Raw genomic sequence first — 13104 nt, forward strand, 5'->3', positions numbered from 1 at the left:
GGCGGAGGAGACAAACAAGATGCTGGAGAAGATTGAGCTTGGCCTTAAGACCGAGCATGGCCTCGTCAAGAGCTATCCGCGTCGTCCTGTACATGCCTCCTTGCCTGGCTCCTCGGGACCCTCTTCTGGTGGGAGCGTCCCTTCAACTCTTAGGAACAACCCTGCTGATGGGGGGCGGCATCTTCCAAGTAAAAACCACGTCATTAGCCTTCAGTTAGATTTTGCTAGTATTTTGTAAAAAGAATGTTTTTGATGTGTTTTTTTCCTTGAATTGGCCTTGCCGCTTTTTGTAACCAACCTTTATGAAATGAATCCTTCTTTTGGTATACCTGCAATATCAGTTTGTTTTTTATTTTAAGCATTGTGAGGAAGGACATTAAAAACAAAAGAAGAATGTTTTAAGTGTTTGGGTGCGATACCGAAGGGAGGTACCTTCGTGATCGTCTTGAGACCTGTCACCCCGCTGGCGAACCCTGGGCCAGAGGATTCCCAGACGGTGGGGGCCGAGGCAACGTTCTAGGATATGGGGTTAAAATATTTACATACACCCATTCCGTCGACCCGTTGCCTTAAGATTGGTTGGGTATCTCTTTCTGCTGGGTGTCGTCCCCCTGGTCTTACACTCATGGACACTGATGAGGGAGCCCTGAGAGATTGTAGATTAACTACTTTCCCCAATATTGTTGATAAGTTTTGTTTACTTGAAGGTTTCAGAAAGCTTGTTTGATTGACAGGTTGAGGCCTGCTACTCCTCGTCCAGAGATAGAAACATGTACAGCGGTTACGCTGCCTTCTTCTTCTGGTATTCTTCACGCAGATGCAAAGCTGCGTTGCTCCTATGGGTAGTACGGTTTGAGACACTTAGCATTCCAAGGATGCCGGAGGACCTCGCCTTTCAGATTGCAAAGATAGTAAGAACTTTTTCCCGCAATGTCGTGTATTATAAAAGGTCCTCCCCATGTAGGTGCTAACTTTCCCCATTTATTTTCTCGTTGATACTGTGGGATTGTTCTTAGCACATACTGCCCCTCTACAAAATTTCGAAGCTTTACCTTTTTGTTGTACTCCCTTGCTAGTCTTCGTTGATAATTTTCCATCTTCTGCAATGATGCTTCCCTTCTTCCTTCCAGGTCGTCCAATCTCTCTAACATCATGTCTGTTGTGAGATTTTTCTCCCATGCTTCGGTCTTCGTGGTTGGCATGAGGATCTCTGTTGGGATGACTGCTTCATCTCCATAAGTGAAGAGAAACGGGGATTCCCCAGTGGCAGATCTTCGTGTTGTCCTGTATGCCCATAACACATTGTGCAGCTGTTCACACCATCGCCCCTTATGTTCGTCTAATTGCTTTTTGAGGATAAGGGCGAGGGTCTTGTTAGTGGCTTCCGCTTGTCCGTTGCTTTGAGGGTATATGGGGGTGGATTTGTTCTTCCTTATTTTGAAAGCATCGAAGAGCATGTCTATATTTTTCCCATGTAATTGCTTACCATTATCGGACACGATTTCCGCTGGTATGCCGAACCTGCAAATGATGTTCTGGAATATGAAAGTAAATACATCCACTTCTCTGATCCTGGCTAAGGCTTTAGATTCCACCCATTTACTGAAGTAGTCCGTGGCTACTATCAAAAATCGTCTTTTCCCTGATCCTTCGATGAAAGGCCCGACGATATCTATGCCCCATTTTGCAAATGGCCATGGGATATCTACAGAATTTAACGTTGTTGCTGGCGCGTTATCTTTTTGGCGAAACACTGACATTCTTCACATCGTCGGGACATTCTTGCGGCATCCTGTATCATTGTGGGCCAGTAATATCCTTGCATTTTTGCTTTGTCGGCTAGTGATCTCATGCCGCTATGATTCCCTGCGTCACCATAATGGATGTCGTTTAGAATTCGATGCCCCTCTTTTCTGGAAAAGCAACGTAGTAACGGTCTGAGGAAGGATTTCTTGTACAGGACCCCATCCCGAAGATCATAACTTCCTACTTTGGAGAGTATTTTCCTGGCTTGTTTATGATCCGCGGGTAAGGTTCCCTCTTCGAGAAACGCATGGATCACCGTTCTCCAATCATCTTCGTTGCTGAAATCTTCGTCTTGATTTGCTCTTGACAGGATATCTTCTTCGTCAAAATCGTTATGGATGTCTTCTCCTACCTGGTCTTCGATATTTTCTTCCACTGTATCTTGATTGGTAGCGAAGGAGAATTGCGATGCAATTGAAGGCTCGTATACCCTTGTTATTTTAATAGCTTCGACGCTTTTGTCCTTCAGCATGGATGATATATATGCTAGGGCATCCGCGTGCCTGAGATCCCTTCTGCATAAGTGCCGGAACTTGATGTTCGGAATTTGTGATGCCAATGTTTGGACCAAGTCCATGTAAGCTGAGAGGGTGTCGTCGTACACATTGTACTCGAGCCTATTTGCCGTATGACAAGCTGCGAATCACTTGTCAGTCTTACATCGGTTACCCCCATCTCTATTATTAAGCGGAGGGCATGTACGACTGCCTCGTATTCGACGATGTTGTTAGTATGCTCTTTGAATTCTAACCTGAGTGCCTGTACGATCCTTTCTCCAGTTGGGGTGGTGATGACAATGCCTATTCCTACTCCTTCCTTATTTTTGGAACCATCGACGAAGACCTCCCATTGTCTTTGACTCGCGGGTTCGAGGATATCCATTGGATCCTTGCTTTCTTCCCCGGCTTCTGGTATTCACTTAATCTCTTCGTCGTTGTCCAGGGGGAGGTCTGCTAAGAAATCCGCCAAAACTTGGGATTTTTGGGAATGTTGAATTTCATGAATGATGTTGAATTGGTCCAGGTGGGTGTTCCACTTGGCTATTCTGCCTACTTTTCCCGCGCTTTTGAGGACTGCTTCCAGTGGTGCTTTGCATGGGACGCAGATGAAGTGAGTTAGGAAATAGGTTCTCAGCTTTTGAGTAGCCCATACCAATGCCAGGATAAGTTGTTCGATCTTCGTGTAGTTCCTTTCCGCAGAATTGAGGGTCTTACTGACATAATAGATAGGTTGTTCTATCTTCGTATTGGTTTTGACCAACACTGCGCTAACTGCGTCTTCTGTCGCTGCTATGTACAATGTCAAAACCTCATCAGGATCAGGCTTCTGCAGGATTGGAATTGAAGCCAGGTGTTCTTTGATTTTTTGGAAGGCTTCTTCGCATTCTGCGGTCCATTCAAACTTACTCCCTTTTTTGAGAATATTGAAAAAATGTTTGCATTTGTCCGAGGATCGGGCAATAAATCTTCCCAAGGCTGCTATGGACCCATTGAGCTTCTGCACTTCTTTTAAATTCTTCGGGGATGGCATTTCTACTATGGCCTGAATCTTCGCTGGGTCTACCTCAATGCCCCTTTTTGTTACCAAATATCCGAGGAATTTCCCTGAGGTGACACCGAAAGTGCATTTCTCTGGATTTACTTTCATGTGATGTTTCCTCATTGCTTTGAAGATATCTCTCAGATCCTGGTGGTGATCTTTGCGCATCTTACTTTTGACGAGCATGTCATCAACGTAGACTTCTAAGGTACTACCAATCCATGGCCTGAAGATAGCATCGACCATTCTTTGGTACGTTGCCCCTGCATTTCGAAGTCCAAAGGGCATTCTAGTGTAGCAATAAAGGCCATGTAGGGTGTAGAATGCTGTGTGTAGTTGATCTTCTTCTGCCAGGGCTACTTGGTTGTAGCCAGAATATCCATCCATGAATGACAGCTCTTCGTATCCTTCTACTGCTTCAACCAGCTGATCTATGCTTGGCAGGGGATAGCTGTCCTTTGGACATGCCTTGTTGAGGTTAGTAAAATCGATGCATATCCTAACCCCTCCATTTTTCTTAGGAACGACGACCATGTTGGAGATCCATGTAGGGTACTTGACTTCCTTGATGAACCCTGCTTCTAGTAGTTTCCGAAGTTCTTTTTCCACTGCCTTATGATACTCCAGTGCAAATTTTCTTATTTTCTGCCTGAAAGGTGGCGTGCCTGGTTTGATGCGCAGCTCGTGTTGGATTATTTTCGGGTCAATCCCCGGCATATCTCCTAGCTTCCAGGCGAATACATCCGCGTATTCTTTAAGTAATTTGGTTAAGGAATCTTCTCTTCTTTCGTCCATTATGGTCCCTACTTTGATCATCTTCGGGTTTTCTTCCGTTCCTATGTTGATTTCTTTTACGGGCTCTACTGGTGTGAACACCGGCTTCGGATCCCCGAGGACTGGGACGTTCTTTGATGCTATTTGGTATGTTTCTGTCCTTCGTTGGCTGCTGAAGTACCTGTTTATGTGTTTAGGAAATTATCATCCTTTGTCAAACCCCTCCCCGTGGTTTTCTTGAGGAACAGGTCTATGGCCTTTTCTTTCGCGGCTTCTTTATTTTTAATTCTTCGGGTTTTTCGCTGCTCTTCTTGTTCGTTGTTGATACGATCCTGAGTGGTTTGGAACTCTCTTGCAGAGACCCGATCTCCCTTGATTTCCATCACTCCCTCAGGTGTAGGGAATCTTAGATATTGGTAGTAAGTTGCCGCCACTCCCTTGAGTTTATGTAACCACTTTCGTCCAATAATGGCGTTGTAGGGGGATGGGGCGTCAACCATGCTGAATCGTGTTTCTACTTTCATGGGTCCGGCGTTAACCTGCAACACGATGTCTCCCAATGGCTTCATGGGTGCTCCATTGAATCCGTAGATGGTGTAATAAGAGGTCATTAGCTTTTCTTCATGGAGCTTCATTCGTTTGAATGCGTCGTAGAATAGAACGTTTACTGAGCTTCCCCCGTCTATGAGGATCTTTTTGAGGTTACATCCAGCCACTGGTAGTGTTAGGACCAAGGGATCGTTATGATCTTCCATATCTTCTTCGATATCTTCAGCATCGAAGATAATAGGTGAGTCCATCCACTCTTCGTGCTCGTCCACCTCTACACCATCAATTTTATATAATTCGCAGTGGTCCTCGAACTTCTTCCGTAGCCTCTTTCCTATCTGTGTTGTAAGTGAGGGCCCTGCGGCTTCAGAACACGAGATGGTGTTGATTGTGCGGTTCCCCTCTGGAAGTTGGACTGGATTGGTCCGTTTGGATCTATCCTCGGCGACCTCCTTTCGTATGTAATGTTGGAGTTCGCCAGCATCAATCAGTTTTTGGATCATTATTTTGAGGTTTTTACATTTCTCGGTCTGGTGTCCATTGAAGCAGTGATATTCACAGTAATCTTTAGACTTCTCGGTTCTTGGGGGTTGTTTTCCCTTAGACCACGGCCACTCCAAATTTTCCCTTCCTTTGATCTCTCGCAAGATCCGAGTGTAGCTAGCATTGAGCTTCGTGTAAACTTGATCTTCGAATTTTCGATCGTCTTTTCGTCGTTCATCCCTTCGTTCCTTCCTATCTTCGTGAGGCCGTTCCACTGAGATATTCCTTTTGTCCCCGTTGGTTTGTTCTGCGGAATTGGTACAGTGAGACCTCTGCGGGTATGCCCTCGGGTTTTCACGCTGGATTTCTTCAAGACGAGCGTGCTTTTCAATAATTATTCGAAGATCTCCTTCTGTCTTAGGCACGCATTCATGAATCTCAACAAATAGTAGACTCATTCGGTCTAATCCCCACTTGTAGCAGTTGATACTTACCACTAGGTCCACACTTCCTATGGCTTGGCATATCTTGTGCCATCTGTTAGTGTATTCCCTCGTGTTTTCCTTGTAGCCAATTGCCAACGAAAAGAGCTTATCCATTCCGGTGTTAACAGCCTTGTTGTACATGTAAGTTCTTAAGAACTTTTCTGCGAATTGATCGTAGGAGTGGATGGAGTCAGGCGGAAAATTATCAAACCAAGACAATGCCGATCCCTTCAGGCTTGATGGGAAGTATCTACAGAGTACGACGTCGTTCTGACTCCATCTGGCTAAGACATGGTTATAATACCGAATATGTGCAGCGGGATCACTGGATCCGTCATAGCATTCGAAGGTCGGGACAGGGCACTTCAGCGGAATAGGGGTGTTGGCCAGGCGATGAGTTAGGGGCATGGAGTTAGACTCTCTCATGACCTCTTCTAACCTTCCCCCGCCTTGTCTAGTTTTTAACTGCCTGATCTCAGCCATCATTTCATCACGCAGCTCTTCCATCGCGCGGTGGTGCCCTACGCTCTTCTGCTCGTGATAGTCTGACTTTTCGTCATTATAATCCGGGTCGGATGCGCTACTTCCCCTAGCCGCGTCTTCATTAGCTGCTACGATGACTCTTCGGTCTCGATTAGGTTCTGGTGCCTTTGAATTTGCTTCATCAAGTTGTTGGCTGGTCTTCGATCTTAGGGCAATCCGGTCTTTTAAATCTTGATTTTCTCTGGCCAGCAATGCTACGGCATCTGCGTAAACCTGATGGCTCTTCTTCAATTCTTCAAGCTCAGCCATCAATCGATGTGATTGGTTTGACCCCTGATTAGGGTCCCAGCTCGTGCTACTACGGCCATGGTGCCGCCTTCTTCTACTGTTTGCACTAAAGGTGGTAGAGGTTCAGCTTCGATTGTTGGCATTTCCAAATCAGGCTGAGTGCCCATCTGCGGTGTTAGAGCCGCCGGCACAGTTTGATTCTGATCGTTTGTTGATGGCATTCCGAAGGTTGGCGGGTGCGCGGGTTGATGTGTTCGGGATTCATCCACCCTTTCTTTTGGTTGATGGAATTGATTCGTAGCAAAAATTTTGCTGGTTTCTGCAGCCTTCGGGGCTGCCGCAGCCGTATTGTACTTTGTCACCGCTGCTCTGAGAGCCGCGGCTGCAACGGAGTTAGCGTTCATAGGGCGAAGTGATTTCCGCAGTATCCTGCCTCTGACTAGTCATTTTGGCTTTGTCTCCTTTCTGCTTGCTTCGGGTGATGACCGGGGTTGTCCTTGGTGCTTCCTTTGACGAGGCTTTGGGTTTTCCTGCTTCCTGCGTCTTTTCCATCGAGGGTCATTTTGTTGTTTTCTTTCTGCACAAGGGAATTTCAAACAGCGAGAAACAGAAATGTCCATGCGGATCGGGTTAGTTTGCGAAATACCTTACTCCAAGATGGGGAAAAACTGCCCGAGGACCACAGAGAAAACTTTAGGGAGGCTCATTTGATTAAAACATATGAGTTAAAATACATGGGTTAAGGTCTTATTAAAAGTGCGGATTCATTGAAAATACGTGAAAACGCGTGAAGATCCCTTGGAAGATGCATGTAGATCCTTTGAAAATGTACGAAAACCCACCGAAAAGACAGGTCCGTACGAGATCTAAAAAATGTAAATCCATGGATCTATGCGATAAATCTTTTAACCAATTTAAACTGCTTCGATAGATACTGCCGGAGCTATTGAAGATAATGGGTGTGTTTTTGAATATAGTAAAGTTAACAAAAGATAAATACTGCTAGAGCTAATGAAGCAGAGCAATCATATGCTAGTTTAAGATGAAATCACAGGATAAGATAAATCTTTTACCGGGACGAAGTCCCTGTTTCTAGCGCCAAATTTTGAACACGTAAATCACGAAGGCATCTATACGTTCACAAACAACGTTCGCATTCTATACACATGCTCGCACTGATGAGACAATTGCATTGATTCCTTGGCTCAAAACCTTCGGGTTTATCATAGCCTCATCTAATATCATCACCAGAGGAGTTCACGTAGAGGAAGATAAAGAAAACGAAGTGTAAAAGTAAAACTCGTGGAGTATGAAATGAATGTAAAGTGCTGAAATGTAAATAAGACTGGGATTTACGTGATTCAGCACTAAGGCCTACATCCACGGGGTTGTCGTTTTCACTATGCATTTGATGATTACAGAGGTAGTCGAATGACTTTGGAGTTTACATAGGTCTGCGAATTGTAAAAGGTAAACTTACACTCACAATTCTTCTCTCTCGACTTCTCTCTAAACCTCTCTCTCTTTTTCCCTCCCCTCTCTCTTGGTGGAGAGGGGGTATTTATAGGGTTAGATTGTGGGACCCATTTCTGAGGGCCGTTGGAACCTTATCTTCTTGTGCTTCGTGTCCATCACGCAGAGGTCTTCGTTCATTGCTTGATCACGCAGAGTCATCCTCGTTCGTTCCACGGGTTGATCGACACGTACACTGCTCAGAGTGTTTAATGCGGGTAGTTGAGACGCATGCTCGTGTCAGACAAGTGTCTTCTGCCCCTGTCACGTCCAAGTCAGTCAACCTTCTCTTCACCGTTGATCTTGGCTTCTTTTGGGGATGAGATAAAGTAACTATTCGGGAGTTATTTGGTGCTCCGCAGTACACCTTGCTTTTGGTACATCTTTTAACTTCTGCCCTTGGATTTGTTCGGGCAAAGATCCGACGTCGACGGGATGGGCTTCTTCGCTGTGGGCGTGTGTCATCATATTTTGATGACTTGGTACGCATGCTCTCCACGTGTCTTCCTACATACACGTGTTTGATGATGAAATATGTACACACAGGAATGAAGAAAGAATCTTTTATATTCTTTTGATTGGGAATTGCCAAAAGGAACGAAGAAAGAAGATATCAACATGGACGAATCATCCGGACTCGCACTCCACAAAAAATCCGCTCTTCATTTGGTGCCTATCAAGTATATGTACTAGTTTGCACGAGGTGATCTGTAACTTTTCTCTCTCTCCTCTCTCACACTCCTTCTTCTTCTCCAACAAAGCCATCAAAAACAACTCTTCTCTGCTCAGATCTAGTCCATTTTGGACTAGATCTAAGCAGATTTCTTCATTTTTTTCTTGCTTTCTAGGTTAGTTAGTAGATTAGTTTGATTTTTATTATGTTTTTTATTTATCTATACCATTTTGGTGGTTTTATCTACTCTTTTGAAGTTTATCTTCGTTTTAATGGCGATTCTTGGTTATTGGGTTGGGTTTTAAGATCAATAGTGATACTCTGATACTCTCCATGCTCTCTAACGACGAAATTTTCATCTTGGTTGTCTCCGGCGACGGAATCTTCATCATCAACTTATCCGGCGATGGAATCTTCATAGGTGGTCTTTTTGACAAGGGAAGCTTCATCACTAGTTATAAGAGATTTGAGCAAATCACTCCTACTTTGGGAGCATTTTTTTCTAAAGAAGAAAAACAAACTAAATGGTTGGAATTTAATTCCGAGAAAAACCATCATTCTTCCGATTTAATCGGATCTTATTCATACTTGTATTTATCTTACTCCGGTAATCCTTCTCTTTCTCTTGTCGGATTTCTCGGTATTGTACTCTTACGGTATGTTCTTGTCACTTTGTATTCTCTTATTTTCGATCTTAAACTCATTGTAACCTTGAAATCCCATTAATCAAAAGGTTCCTTGTTTATCAAAAAAAAAATAATAAAAATAAATAAATAAATAAATAAATAGAAGGTATATGTACTAGTTGTTGATGCTCAGAAGAGGACCATGCTAAAAGAAAATAAAATGTATGAATCACTGTGCATGTATCTATCTCTGTAACTTGATTCACTAGGGGTCCAGGCTGTTGAATTGAAGTTGTCCGTGTCATCTTGGACAACCATGCCAAAGCACTAATTATAAAGCTCCGAAGGCAGGACGTCAGTGGTTACAGCAGCGCAGACACTTGCTGGAAGGACAGTATATTCTTTATTTCCCTTTTTTTTCCCGCAATTAAGAAAGTGCTTCATTCATAGACTATGTAACTATTAACCCTCTGGGCAAAAACCAATTATGTTTTCATGTATCAGACTATGCTTCCATGTACTGGACTAGAGGACCAGTACGGCTGTCTACAGCTGGGGATTTCAGAACGTAAATGCAGTTGGTTTCGCTTTTTTCCCCTTCTCCAGACCATCCATCCTCCTAAGCATCCCATTACTATCATCCTAAGCAACCCATTGCCATTACCATCAATTAGTAGGTTAACGGCCTCAACACATCATTCTCTAAGGTGGCTCTTTTCCCTTGTAGAGATCTTTTCCCTAGTCTCTACATCTGTTTCTATTTCTGTACAAGTCAATAAAGAGTAACGAGTTTGACGATATGGTGGATTTCAAAAAAGAGGAGAATTCACCATGAGTAACTCTTTGAAATCACAAAACAATCACATTCAAAGCAACAGTTCACAGTTCTAAACTTGTAATGAACTATTTCGGTTCAAGTAGCAACAGACGCTAATATATAGTTCAAGTTGAGTAAATACAAACGAAATGAGATGGAAGAAAAGCACTAACTCTTATAAATTCATCTTCTTCTTTTTTTACTGGAGCAAGACTGAATTGACGAACTCACTCAACAAATAATCAGATGGTGAACAAGTTCTCTAGCACTCGCATCCCGAGGACCTCTGCTGACTCCCGCCTGTAACATCAATAGTGTCCGGCAAGTATCTGGATATACCAATAGTAACCAAGAAACAGCAACGTCGAGGAAAAGTTCAGTCAGTATCATTTATACAAAATAATTAGTCTGAGGTAACAGGCAACGCAATTGTGGCCATTCTTTCAGATTTTTTGGTTGCCTGATACCACACATTCAATAAACCAATATAGTTTGCAAATCCGTTTGAGATCTCTATTACGTCATTCTGTAAACCGACTGACAAGAGAAAAAAAAACGAGGTGCTGCTTAATAGTTCACTTACATCTCTTCTTCTTCCTCGCTCTTCAGCGCATTCTTTGCTATGACTTGAAATGCTTCTTCTACGTTGAGGCCTTCTTTAGCTGAAGTCTCAAAGTAAGGAATGTTTCCCTTGGATGCACACCATGCTCGCGCCTTTTTCTCTGACACCTGATTCAATCAAGGAAGCCACACAATGTTGAAGGAGATGAACAAAAAAGAAAAAAACACACACCAAGAATACAAAAGCACTTGGTCCCTTACCACTCTGCTGTTTCCACCGTCCACGTCAACCTTGTTACCCAAAACAACAAAGGGAAAGTTGTCTGGGTCTGATGGGCTAGCCTGCAAAAGTAAGGTTTTCATGTCAGCTGAACATCTTTCATGAATGCAAGATAGGTAGAGGAAATAGCTTTATGGTTAGAGATTGAAGAGCCGAAAAGATCTACTGTAAAACTGGATGAGAAATTATAGCATGATGTTCAGATGCATTCTCCCAAGAAAAAGGTGATTGCAGCATAATAATAGTTATGTATGCAATCCAACTACACCTCTAAGAGTTCGGGAGTTACCTGAATAAGAAATTCTTCCCTCCAGTTGTTCAAATTTTCAAATGACTTTGCAACATTAACATCATATACAAGAACACAGCAGTCTGCACCACGGTAAAAGGCAACGCCTAGGCTTTGGAATCTTTCCTGCCCAGCCGTGTCCCATATCTGCCAAAGAAACGGAAACGAAGCCACATATGATGAGTTCATGTTCATCAAATAGATGCATAAGTGAACGATCAGGTCACCAGACGGTATTGTAGTTTATGACTTATGGGCTTCTGATGTTCTTAAATAGATTACTTCTATTACAACAACCAATATTTGAGAAGAACGAGCTATTACTTTTACTTATGTATCAAAAACGTGGGTGTGAGGAAGCATAGCTACACCCTACTCCTGATAAGTGTAAAGCAAAGATATATTGTAGCCTTTCGAACACAATGACTACAGACTTAAGAAGACCTTAAAGTGTCCAATACGTGGACTACTCTCTCTTTTAACGGTTGAGACTTGAGACAAGATACTTAACACACTCAATTTTCATTTAGAACTTTCCTCAGTGGATTAATGAATTCACTAAAAATTACACTGATCAAATCTAAAGTCCTAATTCATACAACAGTCTGAATATCGTCAAGAACCACAGGGAGCTGAACTATCAATCTAAGTCTGATCACACCAAAGGTAACTCCAGGTGATTAAAGATAACATGCGTGTAACTAACAGTATCAGCTTTACCGAAACTAGTTCAACATCAATCACCATAAAGGAGATTAGAGCATGAAAACTACTCATAATTTCAACATGTAAACAGCACAGATTTAACAAAGATTTTAATAGAACTTTCCCAGGCAAGATCTCTAACCTGTAGAGTAAAAAGCCTATCTTCAAATTGAACTTCCTTAGTCAGGAAATCAGCTCCAATTGTTGCTTTATACTGATTACTGAACTTCTTATTCACATACTGGTTCATCAGAGAAGTCTTCCCAACCCTACAAATCACAACCAAAACCCATTAAAAACTATCGAGTTTCTAACACCAATAGTTCAATTGAAATTACAGAAAGATCTCAAATTGAAACTAAACTACAAAATTCTGCAACAAAATTCCTAAAAGTTTTCTCTTCGATCTATAATCAAGTATACTAAAAACCCTTGTACTCAAATCAATTCCAAAAATAAACTATAAGCAAATAAAGATCTCAATAGATCTAATTGAAAAACCCTGTAATTCAAGGCTAAAACTATATCAATTTGAAAAAAAAAAAAAAAAAAACTAACCCACTGTCGCCGAGGATTATGACCTTTAAAAGGGCTCTTCTTCGTGCAGGCATCTTTTTTTTTACAGCAGCAGAACAGAGAAAGTAAGATGACTTTGTTGCTCTGTGTTTTTCTTTCTAGAGTATGTGCGATGAGAAAAAGTAAGAAAGAAGGAAGCTTTGTTAGTGTTCTTCAATAGTCGAACTTGTTTCTTTGCAGCCAATTTTATTTATTTATATATTGGTGTAGTAAGATTTTGATATATGATGATGTTCGACAGGTTTTAGACTGTTGGATTGTAATGAGAATGGTGGGGCTGAGGTGTTTAATGGTGCATATTGATCACTAGAGTTGTAGGAGGATTCCGGATTCGACGAGGAGTTAGGCGTTGATAGAGTTTGAAGGAGACACGATGTAGAATATCCTTTTTAATCGAAGATCCCGAAGTTTTTAGCTGGCTGTTGAATTTCAGGTTGGATGTGGACTTGGGTTGGACAAGTTCTGTAAAGCCAACTAGATTTTCTTCTATGACATGTGCCTCACGTGTCGTCCAAAGGAAGCAGAAGCCCATGCCAAAGTTTCTAAAGTACCGAAAATGCTAGGTGTACCGATTTACAATTCCGATTAAAAGTCCCGCCTCTAACAAAAACATGGATCCCACTTTTACTCACTATAATCCCAATGTCCATTTTACTCA

General features: G+C 42.5%; 1 protein-coding gene across 1 annotated transcript; it reads right to left on the bottom strand.

The window, feature by feature from the left end:
• Positions 1-10031: 10031 nt before the first annotated feature.
• Positions 10032-12617, bottom strand: LOC113357060 (ras-related protein Rab7). Its single transcript, XM_026600327.1, has 6 exons — positions 12429-12617; positions 12013-12139; positions 11166-11312; positions 10858-10938; positions 10619-10764; positions 10032-10364 (listed from the first exon to the last, which is right to left on the bottom strand). Exons 1-6 carry the CDS (start codon positions 12479-12481, stop codon positions 10298-10300), a joined length of 621 nt encoding a protein of 206 aa, XP_026456112.1. The 5' UTR covers positions 12482-12617; the 3' UTR covers positions 10032-10297.
• Positions 12618-13104: the final 487 nt, after the last annotated feature.

Source organism: Papaver somniferum, chromosome 3 (assembly GCF_003573695.1).
Source record: "Papaver somniferum cultivar HN1 chromosome 3, ASM357369v1, whole genome shotgun sequence".
In the NCBI taxonomy this organism is placed as follows: domain Eukaryota; kingdom Viridiplantae; phylum Streptophyta; class Magnoliopsida; order Ranunculales; family Papaveraceae; genus Papaver; species Papaver somniferum.

What these genes read in the sequence shown, in the direction of transcription:
- LOC113357060 (XM_026600327.1), bottom strand. Translation starts at nt 12,481, where the DNA reads ATGCCTGCACGAAGAAGAGCCCTTTTAAAGGTCATAATCCTCGGCGAC. An exon ending in ATAGGCTTTTTACTCTACAG is followed by an intron (nt 11,313 to 12,012) that starts GTTAGAGATCTT and finishes TTTCTTTGGCAG; the next exon opens with ATATGGGACACGGCTGGGCA. An exon ending in AGCGAGGAAGAAGAAGAGAT is followed by an intron (nt 10,365 to 10,618) that starts GTAAGTGAACTA and finishes TGGTATATCCAG; the next exon opens with ATACTTGCCGGACACTATTG.